The sequence below is a fragment of the Pan paniscus genome, chromosome 1, assembly GCF_029289425.2.
Source record: "Pan paniscus chromosome 1, NHGRI_mPanPan1-v2.0_pri, whole genome shotgun sequence".
Classification (NCBI taxonomy): Eukaryota; Metazoa; Chordata; class Mammalia; order Primates; family Hominidae; genus Pan; species Pan paniscus.
The window spans coordinates 63,663,362-63,688,910 of NC_073249.2; the positions used below are offsets into that span (position 1 = coordinate 63,663,362).

The window sequence follows — 25,549 nt, forward strand, 5'->3', positions numbered from 1 at the left end:
GAAACTAACACAAATCAGACATCTTTTCATATTAAGAGTTCTGAAGCTATACTTCACCATAAGTTCATCACTGGTTTGACCGTAAGTGCAAAGAGATCATAAACTAGCATAATCAGATAATTATATAGAGGGCCATCATGAGCCTTACTTAACCTTCATCTTGTTAGCTTTAACCCAAAAGCTCCAGCATGAGGTGTGTTTGAATTTTGATGCCTTCAATCACACATTAGGTATTTTTCTAAGTATCTAAGCTTTTTATTAACCAAAAACTTGGCAAGATTATCTTAGTCTGTAACCAAGTCATTACTAAAATGGGCCAAGTGCAGATTTCTGCAGCTTGCCTCTCTCTACGCTTATATTGATCCACAAATGACAAGCTATTTAGATTTTCCCACAAAATTATATGAGGAATATGATCAATATCTCTTGAAAATAAAGTCTTAGCTCACAGGAAACTACCCATTTTAGAAATGTAAACATCATTGAGATTAGTCATGAATACATTGAAATATTAATATTTGGTTATAGAAGTATTTTATATACTAGGATTCACTGTAGAATTTGAATTCAATTTCAGCACTTCCTACAATTATTTTCAAATTGGTGGATGCTCACTGTAGCATGAATGCTTTGACATCTCCATGACTGACGTAATCAGCAAGTGCCAAGATTTGTTTTTTAAAGGGGTCTAGAGATATTTGGAGATTTCTCATTTTCATATAGTTTCTTACATCCTTTTAAATATTTTTTCTTAATATGATTAGTGAATATTACAGTAAGCAGTAGGTTAAAAAACAAAACAATAAAAACACTGAGCAATTTGAAATTAAGGAGAAATTGTAGCCATATGAAGCTAACAAGATTATAAGGCTACCAGAATTTCTAATACCTGAAAGAATCCTCACAGAATTGCTAAGGCTGACAGGCCACCCATCTTTGAACCAGGTTATGGAAGGCAGGGGAATTCCAGAAGCTTCACAAGTCAAAGATACTGAGTTCTTTTCTACCACACTAATATTTTCAGGTGACCTGTGGTTTCCTATGATGCTTGGAGGAGCTGTAAGACAAAATAAAACAAACAGGGAATGGAAATATTAGTTGCCTGATATACATTTGATATACCTGATGTTGTATAACAAACATCAAATCCTAAACAGTGTATGTTAACAAGACTTCCATTTTCTGATTAATAGTAAGCAAAATAAGCAATCACAACAACCAGCTGTGTGTGTGTGTCTGTGTGTGTGTGTGTGTGTGTGTGTGTGTGTGTGTGTGTGTGTGTGTGTGACATTCCTGGAAGTAAAAATGTCACTTCTTCCTCAATCTTAGCAGTAAATTATTTTCATATTGTTATTCCAATAGTGGTGAGTGATTTTGTATGAGTCACTCACCCCCTTTTTTTAAAATGCAATTTCAACTTTCATCTTAGATTAAGGGGATTCATGTGCAGGTTTGTTACATGGGTATATTCTGTGATGCTGAGGCTTGGAGTATGATTGATCCTGTCATGTAGGTGGTAAGCATAGAACCCAAGAGTTAGTTTTTGAACTCCTGCCTCCTTTTCTCCTTCCCCTTCAGTAGTCCCCAGTGTCTACTGTTGCCATCTTTATGTCTTTGAGTACCCAATGTTTAGTTCCCACTTATAAGTGAGAACATGAGGCATCTGATTTTCCATTCCTGCATTAATTCACTTATGATTACAGTCTCTAACTGCAGTCATGTTGCTGCAAAGGACATGAGTTTTGGCTGTGTAGTATTCCATGGTGCATATGTACCACATTTTCTTTATCCAATCCACCATTTATTAATCAGCACCTAGGCTGATTCTATGTCTTTGCTACTGTGAATATGAATCACTCATCTTTTCTTGCAAATTTGTAATATGGATTCATAACCTACTTATAGGAAAAGATTTCCTAAAAAATCAATCATCTAATTCTAAAAATTAAGAGTAATCCAACAAAAAGAACTTAAGATTAATTCATCTTCCCTTTTGTGTTGTGATTCCTATAGCTTTGGCACACATGTTGGCTGCAAACTGCAAGATATTAACACTGAGCTTCATGCATGTCTTAACTGAGTTGAAATTACAAGATTTGTGTCCATTAAATTTACCATTGTTTCTATAGCTATAAAAATTATAGTTCAAATTGTACACATCTAAGTCATTGTCCCTGTGTATGTGTATGTTTGGTCTATTCTTATTGACATTTATGACTTATTAATTAGAATTAGAATATTAAAGCTGACTTCAGTATAACTCATGCTCAACTGATGATGAGTCAGTAAATTCTAAGGAACTTACGTTTATACAAGCCCAGTTAAGTCAGCAAATTTGGAAAACATAAAAAACAGATTTTACTTGGGATAGCATTGGACCAAAAGCATTTGAAGACAACAATTTTCTACTTTACTGTGTGCTTTCCTTAAAGAATATCTAATATGTGCTTATTTCAGCAAGGTAAATAATGTGAGGTCAGGCATAGAAGGATAAATGATGAGACTGACCTGGGGAAAAGGTATATATGTTTAAAATGATGGGTTATAAATAAATGACTTTCAGTACTTGAGGCCTATATCTCCCATCCAGGATGCTAGATTACATTAGCCAGTGAATGGACATATTGAGCCTCTTTCTACTTACCATGGACACTTAAGTCATATTTTTTGTCAGTCATTCCTGCTACATTCACAGCAACACACACATAACGGCCTGTGTCAGATACATGAATGTTCTTCAGCTGAAGGATGTGACCTTCATCCAGTATTTCTACTCCCTTTGCCTTGATCAAGGGGCGGCCATCTTTCATCCAGGTCACTGTTGGTGGTGGAATACCCTGCACCACACACTCCAAGGAGATACTCTTCCCTCGGGTCACAATAATTTCAGTAGGGTGGCTGCCACTGTTGGTTATGGTTGGTCTAACTGAGGGTTGGAGGAAGATAAAAAGAAACAAAAGAGGAAATGTTTGCTTCAAGTCTTACATAGGAATTTTCATCAGCCAAACTTAAATATATTTTTATGTTAAAATATAAATAACTAAAGAAAAGACCCAGGACTAACAGACATGATGTTATGCTGAGAGGCGGAATTCTTCTCCAATGTGTTAAGTGGGTTCATACCTAAAATGAAGCTATTGACACAGTAAGTAAAGATTGCTGTGTTCACTAACTTCCCACTTTTGAGAAGCTATACAAATATTTGAACTTATCACTTGTAGCCCTGCCTTACATAAGTCTTCCTAATACTCATTTAAAATAGATATAGTAGCCTAGCTTACAACCCAATGTCTGTTACTAACTCCTTTATCCCTTCTCCCTTTTACAATATGAGTTGGAAAAACTGAGATGGTTTCTCAGTCTTGTTGGAAAACTGGGGTAACCACATGAATGAATTTAGGTGTATAAAACCTACACAGAGGTCTGCTGGGGATTTTGGGGAAAATTTTTTGCTCTCCTAATAAAAGGGAAAGATACCAGCCCTTTCCCTTACTCTTGCCTTCCATGTGGAATTGATACCACAATAACAGCTACCATCTTGAGACGATGAAGGAGGGACCAGTAGAATGCCAGAGCTCCTATGCTGATACAATTAAGCTGCTGACCAACTCCAGTGACCAGTGCTAACCTCTACTTTCTCATTATGTGAGAACACAAACTTTTACTTGGTTAAGCCACTGACAACCAGTTATTCTGTTACTTGAAGCTGAATTCACGTGTCACTGATTCTAGGAACAAAAATTAGATCAATTCTAATACATATGTGTGTGGGAAGAAAAGTAGGCCAGTGTCAGTAATCCAATGTCCTAGTGTCAGTCCTACCACACACAAGCCATGCGACCTTGTTCAACCAACAAAACCTCTTGGAGCTTAAATTTCCACATACACAAAATGGAGGCGACAGTTTTGTCTTATATAACAGCTCATGTGAAGATTAAATGAGTATATAACTATCTTAAGCACTCTAAGATCTTATAGGAGTAAAATATTCTTTAAAATAAAATGTTTTTACATATTGTAAATATCCCCTATGTTAAAATGCTCCCCCTTCCCCCTCCACGTGTCCACTATCTGTCCCCAACACATTACAGCCACATTGATGTGTCTGTCATTGGTGAGCTAATGCAGAGTGGACAGCTGTAATGCCGAATAACAGCCAGAAGGAAGTAATTGCTCTCCAGTTATGTCAGCACAATTTAAATGTGTGTGTCATATGATAGTTACAACCATACCATTTTGAATGAACATTAAAGATATTTTTAAAAGTAAATGAGAAGGATGAAAAGATTTAAGAGAACATTTTGCCAAAGCCTGGCTAATCAACAACTTACTGTAAACTTGCAGATTGTATTCTTTCTTTGCAGTCCCAGCAACATTCGACGCCACACATGAATAGAGTGCTGCATCAGACTTTTCAGCAACTGAAATTTGTAATTGCCTGCCCCCAGATAAAATTCTAACTCGCCCCATGGAATCAGTCAGCACTGGAGAGCCTGCAAAGAAGTCCAAATGGCAGAATATGAGGCAGATTTGTAAAGCATTTTGTATACATTGCCAAGTATGATACTTGTTTACTCAGTTCAAGTATATAAAAGGCAAATGACACTGTAAAATAATCCTGCCCTAGTGCGTAAAATGAAGGAGCGTAATATTTAAATGAACTGAAAATTTAAATGATCTTTCTGCCACTTAGTGGGCTTAAGGAGTTGTTGATAAATTGAAAATCTGGTCAAACACAGAATTCAGTCTTAATGTACATTGAAAACTGTCACAAACAGAAAAATGTTACTTTTTAATATCAACTTTTATTTTATATTCAGGAGGCACAAGTGCAGGTTTATTACGTAGATCTATTGTGTGATGCTGAGGTTTGGGGTATGACTGAACCAATCACCCAGGAAGTTTAAAACTCATTTTAAAGAAGAAAATATAGTTTCTGAATGATGGATTCTCGATGTTTATAGCTGCCCTATAATGTATTTGAGTAAAAAATAATCAATTAATGCAGAAAATTATTTTTTTCCAGGGAGGAGTTAAGAGTCTTAAAAATAAAAAATTTCAGCTGGGAAGTGTAGAAGTATCACATGTTGCACATTTAATATAAAGCAATTTTGCTGTCTAGCATTTAGTATGCAAACCCCAGGAAAATTTGTTTATAATCTAACACATTTATCAAACAAAATCAATATCCATCTTATATTTTCTTTAATTTTATAAATTTCAAGGATGAAAACTGACCTTTCTTCTTCCAAATGAGATTTGGGGGTGGAATACCACTTGATTCACACAACAGACTAATGAGATTCCCTTCAATGACTGTAAGTTGAGTAAGTTCATCAGAACCACCAATATTTGGGGGGACTAGAAAAAAATAAAAATATGATTTTCCCACTCATTTCATATAGAATTCTCCTAACAGTTTACATGTAAGATAAAAGGCTTCTACTCAAATGACATAAGGAAGAAATTGTCATATGAGGTTGACATCAACATCAAATTAAAAATCACCTGTAAGATGTAGCATAAATAGCTAATAGCAGACTTCCCATGTAAACAGATATAAATTTATCAAAATATTCAGAATGGCATAAAAAGAAGCTACTTTATTATAACTTATAAAATATATTAGCTCATATAGCTATTAGAAAAATGTATATTTGATGCAAGATATTTAGACACCTTGCATCAAAAAGCTAAAGTACCTACCAAGTTTAAACTTAGCCCAGTCACTGTTGCCTAGCTAGCTTTGATATCTCAAATAGTGAACAGAACTGGAAACATAAGGCATACAACATATACTAAAGAACAGAGGCAAGGGGTTTCATCTAAACAAAGGACATACTGCATATTTCAGATTGCACAGTCTGCTTCTCTACTGGCCTACAGCTTCTCTCTGGAACCTTCAAAGTGAATACTGACTACCCATGATTTTCTCAAAGGCGCTGGAGTCTGCAGATGCTGGCTGAACTCTCCTTAAGGACACTTCCTTGGCTGCAGGACTGTCAGCTGGTAGACGGCTTGTTCTTCCAAGATCCTGAGAGTTGAGGAGTGGGAGAATCCTCCTCCACCCCTAGTGTGGCTTCCAGTCATTGTTCAACCATCCCATGTAAAAGCCTCTATTCCTTTGAGGCTCATATAACCAATTTATTTCTCTCTCTCTCTCTCTCTCTTTTTTTACCATCTGTAAGCCTGTCATTCTTCCTTTATTCACTGAAGAGTTTGATATGTGTTCTTACACTTTTCATACTAAGCCCTGCCATCATTCTGTATGAACCCAGCATCCACATGTATAACCAGTCTAAATACTCTGTCTACTCAGTTATTGATCTACCCATCCCATTTTCCATCAGAAGCCATACCATAGGCCTTCCCATCATCTAGAACATTTCTCCTGTAAGTTTATAAGTTTAGGCCTCTGACAACTTCTCTGTTCTTTTTGCTCTCACTTAATTATTCCCAATTCTCAAGTCAATTCCCATTGACTTAATTGAATCTCAAGTGCTTTCACTTCTCAGAAGTCCCCCTATCCAGCTGCCTATTCTTCTGTTTACTGACTTCTCTACTCAGCTTAGATTTCATAATCAATATTTGTCAATATTCTCAACTACCTTATACCTTTTGCCTTCTTATTTGTCAATACTCTTACTCTGGATGAGTCCTACAGTTTACTCTGTTTGTCACTGATACCACAAACTGAAAGTTCCAGAAGAAAATGACACAATTACATAGATTGCCACTACTATAAATTTATGATCTCCATTCTAAACTCTACCCTTCTCTACCCCCATGGCTTCCATTAATACAAATACTTGAAAAGCTATATCTGTAATGGAGACCCTCTCTGAGGTCTAGACTTTAATATCCAACTAACTACTTAACATCTAAAGTTGGTTGCCTTAGAAGCATTGTCAAACTTGACTTGTCCAAAACTGAACTCAACCCTCTTTGTTCCTTCTCCGAGGGAAGGACACAGACATCCCTCCTTTACCCTTCTTGTTTCCACACCTCTTAATCTAATCAACTTAATCATGTTGATTCAACTTATTAAATATGTCTGCTTTCTTCTAAAATACAGACCTGAGCATCCGGTCCTTCTTTAAATCCCTTTAGTTTATTCTATCACCTTTAGAATCAAATCTATACTTTTTAAATTGATTTAAGAGGCCTTCTTCAATATGCCTATTTTTACCTTTTTATCTACCATCTCCTCTCTCTCCTTGCATCACACTAGGCTCCAGAGTGAATGATATTAAGCTCATTGAATACAGACAGTGTTCTCCAGGGCTTTGCATTGCTTTTACCCTCTTCACAGAGTTAATGCCTATTCATCCTTAAGGGCTCAGTTAAACGTGTCTCATATGCTTTTCTACATAACCACCTATGATAGCTCTTAGGAGGTTTAATTTTAATTTTGACTATTTAAAGATATTTCTCCACCAGCCAACTATAAGTTCCGTGAGAACAACATCATTGTCTTTCTCACTAATTGCTCTATGTCCACACATGGCATAGCGCCTAGAAGATGGAAGCATAATGTAAGTATTTTTTAAGTCAATCTATCTTTGATGTCTCAACTTTTTCCCTTATCATTCATTCTTATATCTACTGCATTCTGCTTTCCACTATTACACTGCTTTTCTTTAAGAGGTACTGGTCTGCATATTTGTAAAGTATGTTTTTTAGTTTATGACTAATTTGACTTTTCTGCAATATGTAATATTACTCATTCACCCATCCATTCATCCATATCAAACTTACTCATTGTTTTCTTCTGAGAACAACACTGTCGTTAGTTTCCATGGCACATTTTTTTTACTGGGTTTTCCTCTGACCTCTTAGGCTCTTCCTTCTCAGTTTCTTATCTAGAGTCTCTTTTACTAGCTCTCTTCTTATATGGTACACCTGAGAGCCATCCTATCGCGTACTCTTCTGTATACATTCCTTTTACCTTCTCCAAGTGATTTCATTGCAACCTTATGTTTTTAACTCTTATTTCACCTAAATGATAAGCTTGTATTTCTGGTTGCAGGGAGGACAGCTTCACATAGTCCACAGGTACCTCAAATATTGCATATGAAAAAGGAATTCTTCACCTCAGTTTCTAATTGATCATCACTCCTAATTTTTCTTTTTTCTCTCTTTTTTTTCTCATCTTTACTTGATAACACTTAGCCTAGTGTCTTGTCCATATTGGGAACTAGATATAAATATTAAATAAATTATTAAATAAATGAACTAGATATAAATAATAAATATTTTTCCCATCTGAAAGAAATGAGGACAGAAGGGAAGGGAAAGTGGAGAGGGAAAATGGGTGAAAAGAGGCAGGAACAGAAGTTAATGACATATAAGTAGTATGTAATGAATATAAATTTACCATATAGTAACTTTTACTATTTAATAGTAAATTTTTACAGGGTGTATAATAGCATTTCTCATAACCTGCCTGAAGGATTTTTAAAAAATGATAGTCATTTATTAATAAGTCATTTTCTACATCAGTGCATGCTTTCAAAATTTTAAAAAGTATTTGTTCTCCATTGGAACAAAGTTATTTCATCTAGTTTTATTTTTATTTAAAAATATGTGAATAAACTATAAATCATAGGTAAATTCAGCTTATAATCTCAATAATTAAAAAGTTTAAACAAATACAATCAAAATGAAGAGGGCTTATTAAGTTATAAGTTTTTTAAAGTATGTAAATTACAGGTGAATGTACTGGAAATAGGAATGCTTTTCAGCTGATAGCCACAGCTGAGGCAAAAGTTGTGACTATAAGAATTATCTTAATTAGTAACAAATGGTAAAATTTCAACTGAGAATAACTTTTCTCCCTGGTTATTATAGTAATCCCATCTCCCACCACATGCGTGAATAAGTTATAAATGAGTTTTTTAAAGTATGTGAAATACAGGTGAGTATACTGGAAATGGGAATGCTTTTTAGCTGATAGCCACAGCTGAGACTCAAGTTGTGACTATTTATGAGAATTACCTTAATTAGTAACAAATGGTAAAATTTCAACTTAGAATAGCTTTTCTCCCTGATTATCATAGTAATCCTATCTCCCACCACGCAAGCGCCCATGTTCTTTCTCTCACATACACACACACAGTTCACATATATAATTTGGCCTTTTGGCTTATTTTCTTTCCATTGACGAACCCACCAGTAGTTACTAGAGAAGGCCCAATCATTACGAGATGCTGGCTGTGGAAGACAAAGGGCACATTATTACTCAGGCAGATGAGGAGAATCCTTCAACATCTAAGTTACAAGAAAGTTCATCTAGAGTTACTCTCAAAGTAGTTATATGAACTGATACCCAGGACAGTTCAGCACCATGTAAATGTACTAATTGTTGTTCATCTACCTATTATAATCAGTTTTAGTTACATGGATGAATGTCATTTTAAGTGACACAAAAACCACAGCTGCATTATTTGCTTTCAAGAGCTGATTACACTTACCCCAAATGTTGACATTATAGTTTTTTTCAGTTTTTCCAGCAACATTTGTTGCTTCACAAGTGTAACGACCAGTGTCTTGAACCTGAGCATCTTCAATCTGAAAACAAAATCATCCTTTGAAATCACACTTTCTATTTCACTTGGGTTTTTTTAATTAATACTATTTGTGATCTATTTCTTATTTTTATTCTGAAGATTCACATCCATATAAAAAATAGACAAAATAGCAATATAAATGGCTATATACCCATCACCCAGTTTCAACACAACAAGATTCAACCATTTTCATCTATGCCATACCTTATTTTAATCTGGTTTATATTAGGGGTTGAGGGTCTAGAACAGTCTTTTAAATACAATTCAGAAAAAAATAACGAAAAGGTACAAGTTCTGATAAAGTCATTTAAGACTTTAAAATATGAAATCCTTATACATCTAGGAAACTGTCCAGTAAAATAACAGCCTTATTCTTGAGACCAATAATATTACATATATCTTTCTCCCGTGCTAGGTTTGTAAGCTTCTTTAAGCTAAGTATTATATTACATTAGCCTCATTCTTCTAGTACCCAGTTTGGTGCTTGGCAGATGAATTAGTATCAGTAAATATTTTTCATGTATTTATGTACAACTTGCATCAATGCTGATTCATCCATTGACCATCTGCAGTTATTACAACCCTTGTGCTAGGTACTGTAGGTAGGAGATATAAAGAGATATAATGTCACATATGGTTTCTGATTTAAGTTTGCAATCCAGTTGAGAATATAAAGGATGTGAACATAAAAAAGAATTTAATAAATAATATTTAAGTAATAACACAAGATAATACAAAAGATATAACAAGCAGTATGGGACTTATTGCCAACTAAGTTTGCAATCAATAATTTCTAAAACATTCAATGATCACTGAAGTTAGAGTGATCATTTGAAGCACTTAGCTTAGCAGGGGTACATAGAAGCCAGTCAATAAACACTTATTAATCAATTGGTGTGAACAATAGAGCTGGAATTAGCTAAAAGCACACATGGAGAACCAAAGAATATTAGGCTTGAAAGAGGACATAAAATCCAACCTTCTCATTTTACAGATAAGGAAACTCAATCAATTAAAAGATCTTTGCTCAGAGTCACAAATTCGTGGCAGGCTCACTCAGATCTAGGGTTCCAAGTTCTTAAAGTCACTATGCACAGGCCTGCATGTCTCATAGAAAGAGTTGGGGAGGGAATAATAGAGAGGAGGGATTAATATTTATTGAGCACCTAGTGTGTACCAGGCAAAACAAAATGGTAAGATTCTATTACTTGATTTTGTTAGAGATGTGTGTGAATGGTAGTACATAGGTAAGATACTTTTAACTGACTAATTAGGATTGCGTTCCATAAAAGTTTTCATTCCTCTGATCTTCTCCCTAAACCCCTCAACGTGACGAACTTCTGTACTCACTGAGATTTGCATTCATGCAATTGTATCCCTCTGTCATTTGGTCAGAGTTAAGGTTTGAGAACTTTACCAGATGCTTTCTAGAATGCTGGGCTCTGCCCCTGAGAATAGGCAATGCCTTTTCTTCTTCTTCTTCTTCTTTTTTCATGTGTAGTTCAATTAGCTCATCCCTCTTTCATTCAGCAGTGATTCTGGTCTTTTCTTTCTCACCCAGCTCCATTATTATAGAATCATAATTCCTAAGATCTCCATCCTTTGCCCATAACATACTCCTTCATGCTCCCTTTCACTCACACCCATGCTTCTGTCTTCCTTGGGTAAGCTGCCCAGCTTACTGCCTGTCATCTATTTCTCAAGACTCTCTTTGTTTATCAGTAATAAACATTCCTTTAGCAAGAGGCTATGTGGTGGTTAGTAGCATGGGTTCTGAAGCCATAGTCCCGGTGTTCTAATCCAATTTCTGTCTTTCAGTAACTGTGGGCAGATTACTTACCTGATCTTTTGATTTCTCCGTTGGGTTATTATGAGAGTGTTATAAACATTCGGCGGTCTTCTGTCCTCCTGAATCCGAATTCCTTAGGATGACTTTCAATGTCACACTGTATTTCATTCAAATCAACCTTTTCAACATTATTTCCAAACATTCACTTTGTTAAATTATCTGTTCCAGCCAAACTAGCTGACTTGCTTCCCTTGCTTTTTATCTCATCTACCGTTAAAACACTAGTCTTTCAACACTAATCCTGGCAACCAGAGCCTCGCCTTTTGCCACCCCCCAAAATGTGTTATCTGTACCATCCAGTTGGTAATTGACTCAGACTTACAGTACTCATTGCATTTTTCAACTAAATTGTTAATTTGTTATGTATTTACATGAGACTGGAAGACATCAAGGACATGAAGAGTGTCATGCTCTTTTGCATTTTTTTTTGTTGTTTGAGACAGTCTTGCTCTGTCACCCAGGCTGGAGTGCAGTGGTGTGATCTTGGCTCACTGCAACCTCCACCTCCCGGGTTCAGGCAGTTCTCTTTCCTCAGTCTCCCAAGTAGCTGGGATTACCGGTGCATGTCACCACATCAGGCTAATTTTTGTGTTTTTAGTAGAGACAGGGTTTCACCATGTTGGCTGGGCTGGTCTCGAACTCCTGACCTCAAGTGGTCCGCCCACCTTGGCCTCCCAAAGTGTTGGGATCACAGGTGTGAGTCACCATGACTTTTTTGCATCTTTGTCCAGAGCACCTAAAATGGTCACTTGGTGATTGGCTGGAAGACTGAAGGTGAGGCACACCTTGGATTATTTCTATGATATTTTCCTGTAAGCATTTTTTTGGGATCATTTCTGGATATGGATGACAAATACTTAAATCTCACTAAACAAAAAATTTTAAAATATTACAAACCTCATCGATAAAAGGGTTCCTAGAATTTTGTAAGAGAAAATTAGTCCAACACTTATAAAAGACAGTCACGCTAAATAGGGTAATACCAAAACCATGAACTTAACATAAGGTAAAATAAATGAATCCATATCCTTACCTTTAACACACTTCCATTTTCAGATATACTGAGGCCTGGTTTCTTCAGCAAGGGGTGGCCGTCTTTTAACCAAGTAAGAGTAGGTGGGGGAATAGCATCACTTTGACATAGTAATTCCACAGCTTGGCTAATGAGGACAGAGACATTCTGTTCTTCTCCCATAATATTTGGCGGAACTACATGAAAGATGGGTTTTCTTTCAGGATAAAACAGGCCAGCACACTGTTTACATTCATCAATTATCAGGACATATACTGAATACCTTTATTGGTTCTTTTAAAGATATAGGATCACAATCATTCTAACATACCCTCTTTGCATCACTTGGTTCAAGTCCTAATAAATCACTAATTAATGTATTCTCGTTGAAAAATATTTCTCACTAACTTCTTATTTAAAAAACTTTTAGAACGGGAAGTTCTCATCAAGTGCCCAATTAAGAAACTTCTAGAACTAGATGTTACTGCTTACGGTTTTCAAGATAACAAATCACTCATGAAATATTTTAGAAACAATAATAAGCTAAGAGTGAATACGCATTCAATATTTATTTGTAATTTTTGCAAAAGAAATAAATGTCATAGTCACAGAGGCAACATTAAAAAATAGTTGGAGAATATCATAGAGCTCATCCAGTCCCATCTCGCAGCGTGCAAAACATAAAATTGGTGTCAGATAATACCTTGTGCAAAATAATATGACTAATTGATTGTAAAGCTAGGAGCCTTCTGACTTGCAGTTTAGTGTTCATTTTGGTTTTCCATGATGCTTTGTCAACTTTCTAAAGAACAAATCAATTCAATGACCAGCTGTACAACGTACTCACAATTACATAAGAAGAGGAATGAGTAGAAATTTTAATGAGATTAAAATTAGGATTCCCTGGCTATATAAGGCTTGTTAGATGCTGAAATGTGTTTTCTGAAAAGTTTAAGGAATCTCTTTCCCTTGGGTGTATTAAAGAATAGAGTAAACAATCATTTATCTTAGATGGTTTAGGTACAGTCCTGCCAAGAATGAGAGGGTGGGCTCCATAACTTCTCAAGGACTCTTTCAGGCCTGTATGTATAATAATTCAGAAACACAAACTAATGATGAAATTGAGCCTGTTACACTCCAATAAAGCACAGAGGGGAATTTCCTTGGCCATTTTTCACGAAACCCCATCACTATGCAGGGCTGTAGAAATTTTGCCATATTTGTAGCATTTTTTTAGTTACAAGAAAAGGTTAAGTTGTACTAAAATGTTCTGGTAGAAACAAGATTTTTGTGGTAAAAATATTATTATAGTCTATCAGCCATTGTTTCAGGCTCGATACTCCACCAGCATGTGGCAAGATAATGAAGGCAACAGACTTTGACTACAGTAGTAGTATTGTGCCTCCGTAACCATGAGGTTTCTCTGTTACCATGTCTGCTACAGAGGGAAAGGGTATGAACCAAAGAGCACTTTCATGCACTGTTTTGGGGTGCAGGACTTATGTTAAACTCAAAGAAATTGATGCTAAAGGAAGAAACACACTGCACAATGGCTGAGATTGACCAATGGAGCATTTGTGCAGAGATTCATGATGTTCCTTCGTTCCTTCTGCTAAATTTAGTAGTACACACAGACAGCTGGCTCTCGATAAGGTTAAAGTAATCTGTGAGAAACAGAAAACACTGACATTATTTTCGATGTGTAACACATTCCATAAAAGATACATGATTATTCTGAGACTAAAACTACTATAAAAATAGCAAAGTGAGCACAATTAGTGCCACTTTCTTTCCTTTTTCTTTTTTGAGAAGAAGTTTCGCTCTTGTTGCTCAGGCTGGAGTGCAATGGCATGATCTCGGCTCACTGCAACCTTTGCCTCCCAGGTTCAAGCAATTCTTCTGTCTCAGCCTCCCAGGTAGCTGGGATTACAGGCATGTGCCACCACGCCTGGCTAATTTTTTTGTTGCTGTTGTATTTTTAGTAGAGACAGGGTTTCACCATGTTGGCCAGGCTGGTCTCAAACTCCTGACCTCAGGCGATCCACCCACCTCGGCCTCCCAAAGTGCTGGGATTATAGGCATGAGCCACTGCAACTGGCCTAATTAGTGCCACTTTCTAAAGATGCCATGAAAACAGATTCACAAGTCCTAGCACTCAGGAAGCCCAAAATAGAATAGCTGATTTCACAGCTTGGAAATAATTTTAGGTAAAGTTTGGCCTCATTGAATAAAAAAGAACCATAACTGTATAAAAATGTTTGTCTTAGATTATTTGTAGAATCTACAAAAGAGCATGAGTTCATTATGACTGCAGAAGTGAAAGTCAGAAGCAATTCAAGACTACAGAATGCTAATTCATTTCCAAATATATTTTCCTTCAGTTACTTTTTTTACATTAAATGAGTTGAATCAAGTTCAAAAGGAAACCAGATTTTTTAAATGAGAGGAAAAAATGCAAAAACAATGGAGTATTTGTTTAAGGGACAAAAATTGAAGCAAATCTAATTATAGCCAAGGATATATATTACCAAAACATGTATTTTTTTTTCTGTCCTGTCTCTCATTTCCAACTTTTTGTTTAGTCTGAGAAGAGAACAAGAGTTCTACCCTTTAGATCCTCAGCTTCCTAAGATATTATCCCTATTTTGCTTTGTGGTTATGTTGCTTAGGAAGGGATGTGTTCTGGACCTGTTTCTCATCCTAAATATTATGTTTGTTAAATTTAATTACTAAAATCAGAGTTGCCATAGGGTTGTCGTTGCTGGGAAGCTGAAGAATGTGTGATCTCCAGGAAAGTTGTCTGAGCTTAAGTTTAAAGAAAAGGTACTACATGAATCCAAATCTTTAAAAACTCAATTCTCTTGTTTCAATATCTCAGGGTATGGCAAAACATACTCTGAATTATACCAGGGAGAGAAATGTTAATGAACTACTCATAATTGTAGGAAAAGCTATTTTGCCTACTATCTACTTCCCCTATTCCACCCCCCAACAGCGTACCCCACAATGTAAATCTGAAGGTGATTTATCTCTGGGAATTAACATTCATTAGGCTCTAATTAGACACACATCACCAAGGTTACTACTACAAATATAAAAATATAATTTATGCAAATAATAATAATAGTGAATACAGATTGGAAACTGATTTTAGATTAAAAACCTGTTTTAATCTTACACTTTTTCAGCAGCTTGCTGCATGTATATTTCAATGGTTAAACATATATAAACATTCCAAAACATATATATCAGCTAGCCATTTGACCTTTATTTCAGAGAAAGATCCTGATTTTCAGCCTAAGAAAGTAGTATAGAAGTATCTTAGCAAATGATAAGGAACAGTGATGCATGTTTCTGTAATTCCTGGAAAATATCAACTCTTTTATCATCTCCCAGGTTCACCCTTGACGCTAGCCAGTGTAGAAATGTAAGGAGTCCATCTCAGATTTCTGTGGTGACTAAAACCCAGTCAATACCAATGTCACCCCTCTACTTGCTTCCTAATGACTGAAGAACTATTGTGTTACATACTTAGATTGATTGATGAATCAGTCTCAAAGGATATTTTAGAATAGAAACTTTCCAGTTCTTCATAAAGCATAAAAGCGGCTCAATTCAGGGAGGAAGTTAAAATTCCTGGGGTTGGGCATTATAGACCTATCTGTTACCTCAGACACCTAAGCAAATCTGGAGGCTGAATTGAACTCGTGTCAATTGCAGGAGCAACAGAAAAGAAAGGGAACATAGAGAACCCTTTGCTAGTGTACCGATGCCAACTAAAACTTTTACTTTCATTAGATATGTACGATATCCATGTTGTAACAAGGGGTCTTTTTACTAAAAAATTATATAACAATATATGTTATTTGTGATCAATACATTTACATTGGCAAACTTATAAGAGAAGACAACATGGTCCACATTGTCTGGAGGTAAAAATTTTTAAAAAGGTAATGTATTTCAAAAAAGAATAAATTATTTGGAAGTGAGGTAGGACTTTAAGGAGAAGGCTTGCATTCTGCATTAAACAGAAACTCTTCAAGAGGTCATAAAAGAAATAATTTATTCCAAGAACTAAGGAATATAATGCAAATAAACCACAGAAAAAAGTCTAAAAGAGTTCTGAATGTAAAGGTATACTGGAATGTGGGCTGAAAAGCATAATATATAAATGGAGATCAAGAGGCCCCAACTTTCTTCTGGGGCTCTTCTGTGATGGGATCGGGCATTCCCTTTTGTGAGCATTGTGAGCGGCATTGAGAGTGGGCAAAAACGTAAATTTTGCCTAAATTTATATTGAGTTTAACTTTTTGCTTCTCAAAGAGCCTTTAATTCACATAGTATTGATCACAAATATGCTGATTACAAATAGTTAGAAAGTAATAAAATCATGGCTTTGAGTAGAATGAATGAAGAGAGCTACTTGAACAGATACTTGCTTCAGTGATGAGAAGATTATCTCTTCTAAATGGCAGAGCTGCTATCCAGTCATGGTTTTCAGAGTACTCTATAAAACCAACACCCTACATGCTGGATGTGTGCATTTTACTTTCTCAGAACTTTAAAAAAGGAAAATCATCCAAAGTCAGATATAAGGCAGAAAGAGAATTTGATTTGAAGTGATCCTGTAATATCATTTCTAAGGTTCATTGTTCTTTATTGTCAACAACTTCCCTTAACTTTCTCAATGATTTTAGGACCCAAACATATCTCTACCAGAAGAGAATTAATTACTAAAATGTCTCACCATATACTCGGAGGTCAATGTCCCTTTGCTTTTCTCCAGCAGCATTCACTGCCACGCAGGTGTACCTTCCTGTGTCGCTGATTTGTGCACTGGTCAATGCTAGGATTCGACCACCAGAGAGAACCTATCAATGGTAAGAACGCTAAATAACCAATATGTCTCTGAGAATGGTAGGTGTAATAGATTTTTTCTCTTTTTTTTTGAGGCTTATCAGTTGACATTTGCCTTTTAGGAAGATTTTCCCTTGGACATTTTTAAGTAGGCAAACATCATATAATACCCTTTTCATCTTCTCAGTGGAAGGATGTTAAGAGGCTGGAATTAAATTTGGTAATGACTACTGAAAATAAGTCTTTACATACAGCATCAAATGAAAGTCAACTTTCATCCATACTCACTACAAAGAGAGAGAAAGATGCCAGGGGAGAAACATGAGTGAGAATAAATGCTAATTCTCTTTCTAATTTTTCTTTGGGTAAAAAGGTAAGACGCTAAAATTAACAACAAAGTAGTAGCCAAATTAATTAATAAGCTACCTTGATTATCCTTTATCCCATGTATTCAGTTGTATTTCTAAAATATTGACATTAACTCTGGATCTTCTATGATCCCAAATTTTGAAAACATTAGATTTGCAAGAAAACCTGAAGAAGTATAATGTTAGGAGAACTATGCTTTCTGTTAGGCAAGATAAAATTAAACTTTATATTAGGTATATACGCATTTCTATATTTTTAATTTTGACTCAGTATAATGCATTTAAAATTTTTCTAGGACTCAAATTTTATTTCTCGTGATGTTTTAATTATATTTTTTCTTACTATATTACTTGATGTTTTTGTAGAAGTATATATGCTCTGTGTAGTCTCTGATTCATTACTATTTCAAGACATTTAAACCTAAATTCTACCAGAAAATTCCTATTTTCTTATTAACATTTCTTTGTGTAAAGTATCTATTGTGGTAGTAGCAGAAAGTGGAGTGGGGCAGGTAGAAAACAACAAATATCCAAAACAAATGGTCAAAATATAACACCTAAAAGTAAGATAAGGGAACTCTTAGAAACAGTGAGCTTTTAATGAATTGTTTGGGGACCCCAGTTATGTGTCCATGGTGTTTATGGTTGCATATGTGTATTTAAAAAATAGCATCTGTTAATCCTTGTTCTCTAAATCTCTTCAACAGTTTTACCTGTGTGTACTTCCTGTACTGAATAATCAGGTGGTAAATGTCACCAAAGAAATTAATGAAGGTACCTGTAATCCATTAGAAAAACTAGAAACAGGACTCCCATCTTTCAACCAGGTCAGACTTGGGGCAGGAATACCTCTGGCTTCACATTCTAACCTCACAGGGTTATTAACCACCACTGCCACCATGTTATTGCTGCCAGAAATTGATGGGGCCACTGAAAAAAACAAATGAAAGTAAGACACGTTAATATCACAGGATTTGTGATCTCAAATGATGAAAACTACATCTAATGTCTACAATATTATGTTCTTATTGGAGGGTTTGCTTGTTTTTTGGTAAGTTCTTTCACATCTCTTATTTAAGATCTAATCACAGCCATCCTGTGAGATAAACGAGCAAGTATCAATTTCTCCATTTCACAGATGAGGAAAAACAAGTTTTGCCAGTTTGTTTAAAAAATCAGTTTTTTATGCCAGAGTGGAATTTTATTTATTGATTTCTAGGCGTGTGTGTGTGTGTGTGTGCACATGAACACAAGTGTGTACCCCCTTCACTGCATCCACTGTAGTATGTTAACTACCAACTCGTCTTAAAAGCATTATTAGAGATAATCACTCAAAAACATTTCGTTGATACCTATGATTCTTTCAGAGAGCATTTATAAGCAGTGTTTTTTGTCGTTAGCTAACAGTATCAATGACTATTTCAACAACTAATTGAAAGCAAACTTAAGTCAACAGCATGTGGAAATTGAGCATTTTAATAGGAATCAGGAATAAGCACATTTATAAGTTTTAGAACACTGTGCCCTTACATAAAGATGACAATAACACATTCTGTTAAATACTTACACAAGAATTTTATAGAAGCACTTAATCATTTTGAATGCTTCTTTACCCCAGAATGAATCTAGGTGAAGTGGCACTAACCATGAACTTGCAGACTGTAAAATAACTCTGTAGCTCCAGCTGAGTTGATGGCCACGCATTTATATATGCCAGCATCTGAGATCTGGGCACTTTCAATATCAATGATCTGTCCTCTGTTCAAGAAAGTCATGCTGGTGGAACCTGAGAGTAGACGATTATCTTTGTACCATGTAATAACTGAAAGAAGAAGGGGAGAAGATGATCTATGTAAAAATTTTTTAAATTAAATATACTAAGTTGGATCTTAGCTAAGTCACTATTACTTTATTCTTACACTTATTATTTGAATTTAATCTGTTTACATAATCATCTCTTTAGCTTTGATTTTTAAGAGAAGGTAACCCTTAGAAAAACACCAAGATCCAAGTCGGTGAGTCCTGAAAATGAATTTAGAAGAAAGATATTCTTTACTATCTCTAATATATCAGTATTATTTAATAGCAAACTTTCAACCTATCTATTTTTTGTTGTATGTTTCCTCTCATCCATAAAATTTTGGCTACATGTCTAATCAAACCAAATACCATCCACACTATTGGCCTCAAAGATTTATGTTGTTACTGATTCATATGAATAATCTACCAGTGGTGGGAATATACAAAACAAAGTTGTAGTCTCATTAGAATGACAATTTTATCTAGCTTCATTAAGATACTTTTAAGTTAAAAAAAAGTTTCAGCATAGATGGATATAAACCACCACGTGGGCCTTGTGGCCACAATATTGACAATAAGATAATTAAGGTATTCATATATTTCTACATTGTTTAAATAAATTGTTTCATGCAGTTAGTTAAAGGCAATAAAAATTCAAAAATGTTATCTAATAATATTCTTATCAATGTTTCACCCATGAAATGTATTCTATAACCTGTTCTTTACTAGTAATTAGTATATTATGCTCAAAACCAATTTCAGTTATTCCCAGAAATCTTAAAATATTAAGTTACAGAGTTCAAAAGTAAATGTACCAGGCACAGGATTTCCAGCTGCCTTACACTCAAGCTGTACAGGGTTGCTCACCAACACAGTCTCATTCAGCATTTTTCCAGCATCTTCCAGACTAGGTGGTTCTGCAAGAGGCCCAAACAGATAATTATTTCTTATAAGTAGAATATTTAAGCTGAAATTGTTTGCTCAATTAAAATCATAATTTTTCTTCCTCTCTTCTTTTTTTCACATATATACACTGACCTATTTGGAATAAAAGTAAACTATTAAATAGACTGAAGAACAGGATTTTAAAAAATCTAAATACGTTTTCTGGATCACACATTTCTCTGTGTCCAGATAGGAAAATCCTTAGAATTATATAGATTAGTAGAGGAGTAAAAAAAGTTAAAGAAACATTTTTTATTTTACTTAATCTGATTGATTTGTAAGTAATTATCTTTACCAAGAAGTAATTAGTCTACTAAATTTGAACTCTTTCAGTGAAGAAGAAATCAACATCTCAAAATATCTTACTTTATCTTTGGACAGCACTGTCTTAAGCTATTTCAGAAAAAAATAGAATAACTTTTGTGTGGTTTTTGGCAGTTTTTTTCCTTTGATATAAAATTTAGACTTAAGTTATTCACAAAATAAAACAGAAAAGTACGTTTTCAACTTTAAGTAATTACTGATAATGCTGATCTGTTATTTAATGTACTTGGAAAGTAGGAATTCATAAAGTCCGAGAGGCATAATATAAAAGAAATAACTTGGAACATTAATGCCATGTTTTCAACAATATCTCAAGGAGTGTGAGAGACATCCAGGATTAAAAAATTACAAGTGAACTAACGGTTCTGTCTTGTTTGAAAAAGATGTTGTAAATTAGTATCTGAAGTTGACAGAAAAAAAAACACATTTTAAGGATTTGCTACATTTAACTAACTCAATGCACTACAGACCCTCAACCCACATACAATCAATAAATCCATCAATCCATTAATCTACCAAAAACAGGAAAGGGGGAAAGAAGGAAAGAAAACAAGAAAAAATAGTAGAAATAAGTAAGATGGCAGAAATAAAATTAAATATATAAATATGACTGAGTTCATTTCATTGTTTAATAGTGCTTTTTGACACTTAAAATAGTGACTTTCTGACGTGTTAATACTTGTATGGGTGGCCGGGTGTGGTAGCTCACACCTGTAATCCCAGCACTTTGGGAGGTTGAGGCAGGCAAATCACAAGGTCAGGAGTTCGAGACCAGCCTGGCCAACATGGTGAAATCCCATCTCTACTAAAAATACAAAAAATTAGATGGACGTAGTGGTGGACACCTGTAATCCCAGCTACTCGGGAGGGTGAGACAGGAGAATCGCTTCAACTTGGGAGGTGGAGGTTGCAGTGAGCTGAGATTGTGCCATTGCACTCCAGCCTGGGTAACAAGAGTGAAACTCCACCTCAAAAAAAAAAAAAAAAAAGAAAAATACTTGTATGGGTGATATGGTTTGGCTATGTCCCCACCCAAATCTCATCTTGAATCATAGCTGAGAGGGACCCATTGGTAGATAATTGAATCATGGGAGCGGTTTCCTCCATACTGTTCTCATGATAGTGAATAAGTCTCATGGGATCTGATGGTTTTAGATCCATCAGATTGCCTTGGCTCTCATTCTCTTCCTTGTCTGCCACCATGTGAGATGTGCCTTTTGCCTTCTGCCATGATTGTGAGGCCTCCCCAGCTATGTGTAACTGTAAGTCCATTAAACCTCTTTCTTTTCTAAATTGCCCAGTCTTGGGTATGTCTTTATCGGCAGCATGAACATGGACTAATACAATGGGTTAAAACTATTTTTAATTAAAATATCTAAGTGGATAAGGAGCACAAATAAAAACCCACAAAAATGTTACAATAAGGAGCAGGACAAAGATATACAATAATTTGACATAGATTTCTGACAACTATACAAAGCAAAAATTATTAAACATGACAAAACAACATGATTTATATTCATGAATAATATTTTATAATGACAATACCTTATGCATTGAATAACAAAGCAAAAATTGTTAAAAAGCAAGAAAAATTCAAAAACTCTAAAAGTGGCATATTTTAATATGTCCTCCTCAGAAATTGGCTGTGTAGTGAAACAAAAAATACAGTTATAAAGAATATGAAAAATAAAAGTACCCATGCAGATTGTGTATGCATATGTGTATGTGTGTGTTTGGGGATTTGTAATTACCAAAGAATATATATGTTTTTCAAATGACAGTGGAATGTTTTCAAAATGAGATATTAGCCCATGAAATGCCAATAAAGTATTTTATAATCACAATTTAATAAAGCTATAAAATATAAATCAACAATGAAAATATAAAGCTATCTACATGGGAAAAATCTCATTAAAGATGAAATCAAGATAAGAATATGTTTAGAAAAATAAAGTGAAATTGATTAATATTAAAACCTATAGGATGTCACTAAAGCAGTACAGTACTTAAAGAAAATCGAAATCCATAATTAACATATATAAAAACCAAGAAATAATGAAAAAAAATTCCTAAGCACTCAACCCAGAATTTAGAAGAAGACCAATACAATAAACCAAAACAGGCTAGAAATAAATAATAAAAATAAAAGCAGAAAACAAACAAAATCAAAGAAGATAATAAAACTCAAAGTTGATTTTTGAAAAGTCTAAAATAAAGTCTGTTTTCAGAAGTAGATGTCCTTTGGGTCAAATCTTTTTTGTCCTGGGAGTTGTTCCTAAAGACTCATCCTAGAACCACCCCTCCTTCACTCTTAAAACTGCTTTTGTATTCATTTAATTCCATGTATTAACCCTACCTGTTTGAAATGCCTAGAATGTTTCTGTTTTCTGCACTGAATTCTGATTATCAACACAATATTTAAGGACACAAGACTTATAAATATAGCTATCTAACTTTTCCAACTGGAAAAGAAAAAAAGGAAGAATAATCAGTCCATGGCACATTCCTTCAAAACAGCTTTTTAAATACTTGAAGCCTTCTGGACTGAAGTGCTCATTGAAGAATTTGACAGACTATGTCGCTGCTGCAATAAAACACTATGATGGGAATAAGAAATACAAGAGCTATGGAATGGGTTGGCAATTTCTCACTTCACTAGAGAACTTAAAGAAAGAAAGATTGGATGTCAGCAAGAATGCCAGAATAAGGACTCAAAAAATCTACTCCTCCACTAAAGAAACAAAAATGTTGGAAACATTGTCAAAATCAACCTTTTCAGAACTTGGGAAATTAACCAAAGACTTGCAAAAATCCAAAAAGTATTTATTAAAAATAAATAGCTAAATTTCATTAAGAACAGTGAGTTTTGAGGCATTTTAACTGACCTAGCCCTGTCACCCTCTCTCCAGCTCAAACTTGAAAACAAATAGTCCAATAATCGCAGTGAAAAAAGCAGCCTAGCAGACACTGAAGGAAGAACAATAGGTTTTGAGCGACCTGAAAGTACCATTCTGAGAGAACTGTCATTATTTGACCTGTCTGGCCTTTCCATGAAAATCCCTGTTTGCAAGATTTGACTTTATTTAACCAGATTCAATTGTTCTGTCAGTGCAAACCTTTTCCCCAGGGGTATTTTAAAGTCTATAAAAACAGACTTCATAGAATTTATATAGAAAAGTTTCCTTATGCTTCTGAAACAAATTACCTCAAACTTGGTAGCTTAAACAATACAAATTTATCTTATAGTTTTATAGGTCAGAAGTCCAACATGGCCTGACTGAGTTAATATTAAGGTGTCAGCAGAGCTGAATTCCCTTCTGGAGGCTCTAGAGAAGAATCTGTTCCCTTGACTTTTCCAACTTCTAGAGGCCATTTCCTCTATCTTCAAAGCCAGCAACGGGCAGGGCATGTGAGGAAGTGTGTGGAACATTCTTCTCACATTATATCACTCTGATATGCTGCTTCCCTTTCCCACATTTAATAATCCTTATGATTACATTGGGTTCATCCAGATAATTAGAGATTATCTTCCTACTTTAAGGTCAAATGATTAACAACCTTAATTCCCCTTTATGATGTAACCTAACATATTAATAAGTTCAAGGATTAGGATATGAAAATTTGGCAGGATGCCAGTATTCTGTCTACTCACTAATGAATCAAGACACAACAGTGAAAACCAGCAACAAAAAAAAAATGACAATAAAAACCATGAGGAGAGAAGGATATGATTTCCAGAGTTGCCAAATTATGTTATTTAAAATATCTACTTTTTCAACAAAAATCACATATTCTAAGAAACAAGATAGCATGGCTCATGCATAGAGAAAGAAGCATAATAGAAACTGTCCATCAGGAAACCTAGAAACTAGATATTGTATTTACTAGACAAAAACTTTAAATCAGCTATTTTAAATACAATTGGCCCTCTCTATCTGCAGTGTCAATCAACCACGGATGGGAAATTTTTTTTAATAAAAAATAACAATACAACAATAAAAATTAATACAAATAAAAATGTAGTATAACTATTAATTACATAGCATCCACATTGTTTTGGGAATTAAGTAATTTAGAGATATTAAACTATACAAGAGGATGTGCTATATACAACTACTATACAATTTATGTTAATGTTTATCTCAATAGTTTTTGGGATACAGGTGGTTTTGGTTACATGGATAAGTTCTTCAGTGGTGATTTGAGATTTTAGTACACCCATCACTCGAACAGTATATGCTGTACCCAATATGTAGTCTTTTATCCCTCATCCCTCATCACACTTCCCCCTGAATCCCCAAAGTGCATTATATCATTCTTATGCCTTTGCATCCTCATGGCTTAGCTCCTACTTAAAAGTGAGAACATACGATGTTTGATTTTCCATTCCTGGGTTACTTCACTTAGAATACTGGCCTCCAGCTCCATCCAAGTTGCTGCAAAAGACATTATTTCATTCCTTTTTATGGTTGAGTAGTATTCCATGGTGTGTGGATGTGTGGATGTGTGTGTGTGTGTGTGTGTGTGTGTGTATCACATTTTCTTTATCCATTCATTGGTTGATGGACACTTAGGTTGGTTCCATATCTTTGCAATTGCGAATTGTGCTGTTGTAAACATGCATGTGCATGTGTCTTTTTCATATAACTACTTCTTTTCTTTTGGGTAAATACCCAGAAGTGAGATTGCTGGGTTGAATGGTAGTTCTACTTTTGGTTCCTTAAGGAATCTTCATACTGTTCTCCATAGTGGTTGTACTAATTTACATTCCCACCAGCAGTGTTAAAGTGTTCCCTTTCAGCACATCCACACCACATCTTTT

At 35.0% G+C, this 25,549-nt stretch overlaps 1 protein-coding gene across 4 annotated transcripts in view; it reads right to left on the minus strand.

The window, feature by feature from the left end:
• Window positions 1-25,549, minus strand: part of HMCN1 (hemicentin 1) — a 462,896-nt gene that overhangs the window by 133,643 nt on the left and 303,704 nt on the right. For all 4 annotated transcript variants that reach the window (XM_003815598.5, XM_063598296.1, XM_063598297.1 and 1 more), the window contains 10 exons: window positions 20,271-20,372; window positions 19,301-19,477; window positions 18,434-18,585; window positions 17,178-17,301; window positions 12,452-12,627; window positions 9,474-9,570; window positions 5,239-5,361; window positions 4,332-4,493; window positions 2,645-2,926; window positions 890-1,057 (listed from right to left, as the gene is read on the minus strand). In XM_003815598.5, the coding sequence (XP_003815646.4) occupies window positions 890-1,057; window positions 2,645-2,926; window positions 4,332-4,493; window positions 5,239-5,361; window positions 9,474-9,570; window positions 12,452-12,627; window positions 17,178-17,301; window positions 18,434-18,585; window positions 19,301-19,477; window positions 20,271-20,372 (1,563 nt within the window). The remainder of the gene's footprint in view (window positions 1-889; window positions 1,058-2,644; window positions 2,927-4,331; window positions 4,494-5,238; window positions 5,362-9,473; window positions 9,571-12,451; window positions 12,628-17,177; window positions 17,302-18,433; window positions 18,586-19,300; window positions 19,478-20,270; window positions 20,373-25,549) is intronic.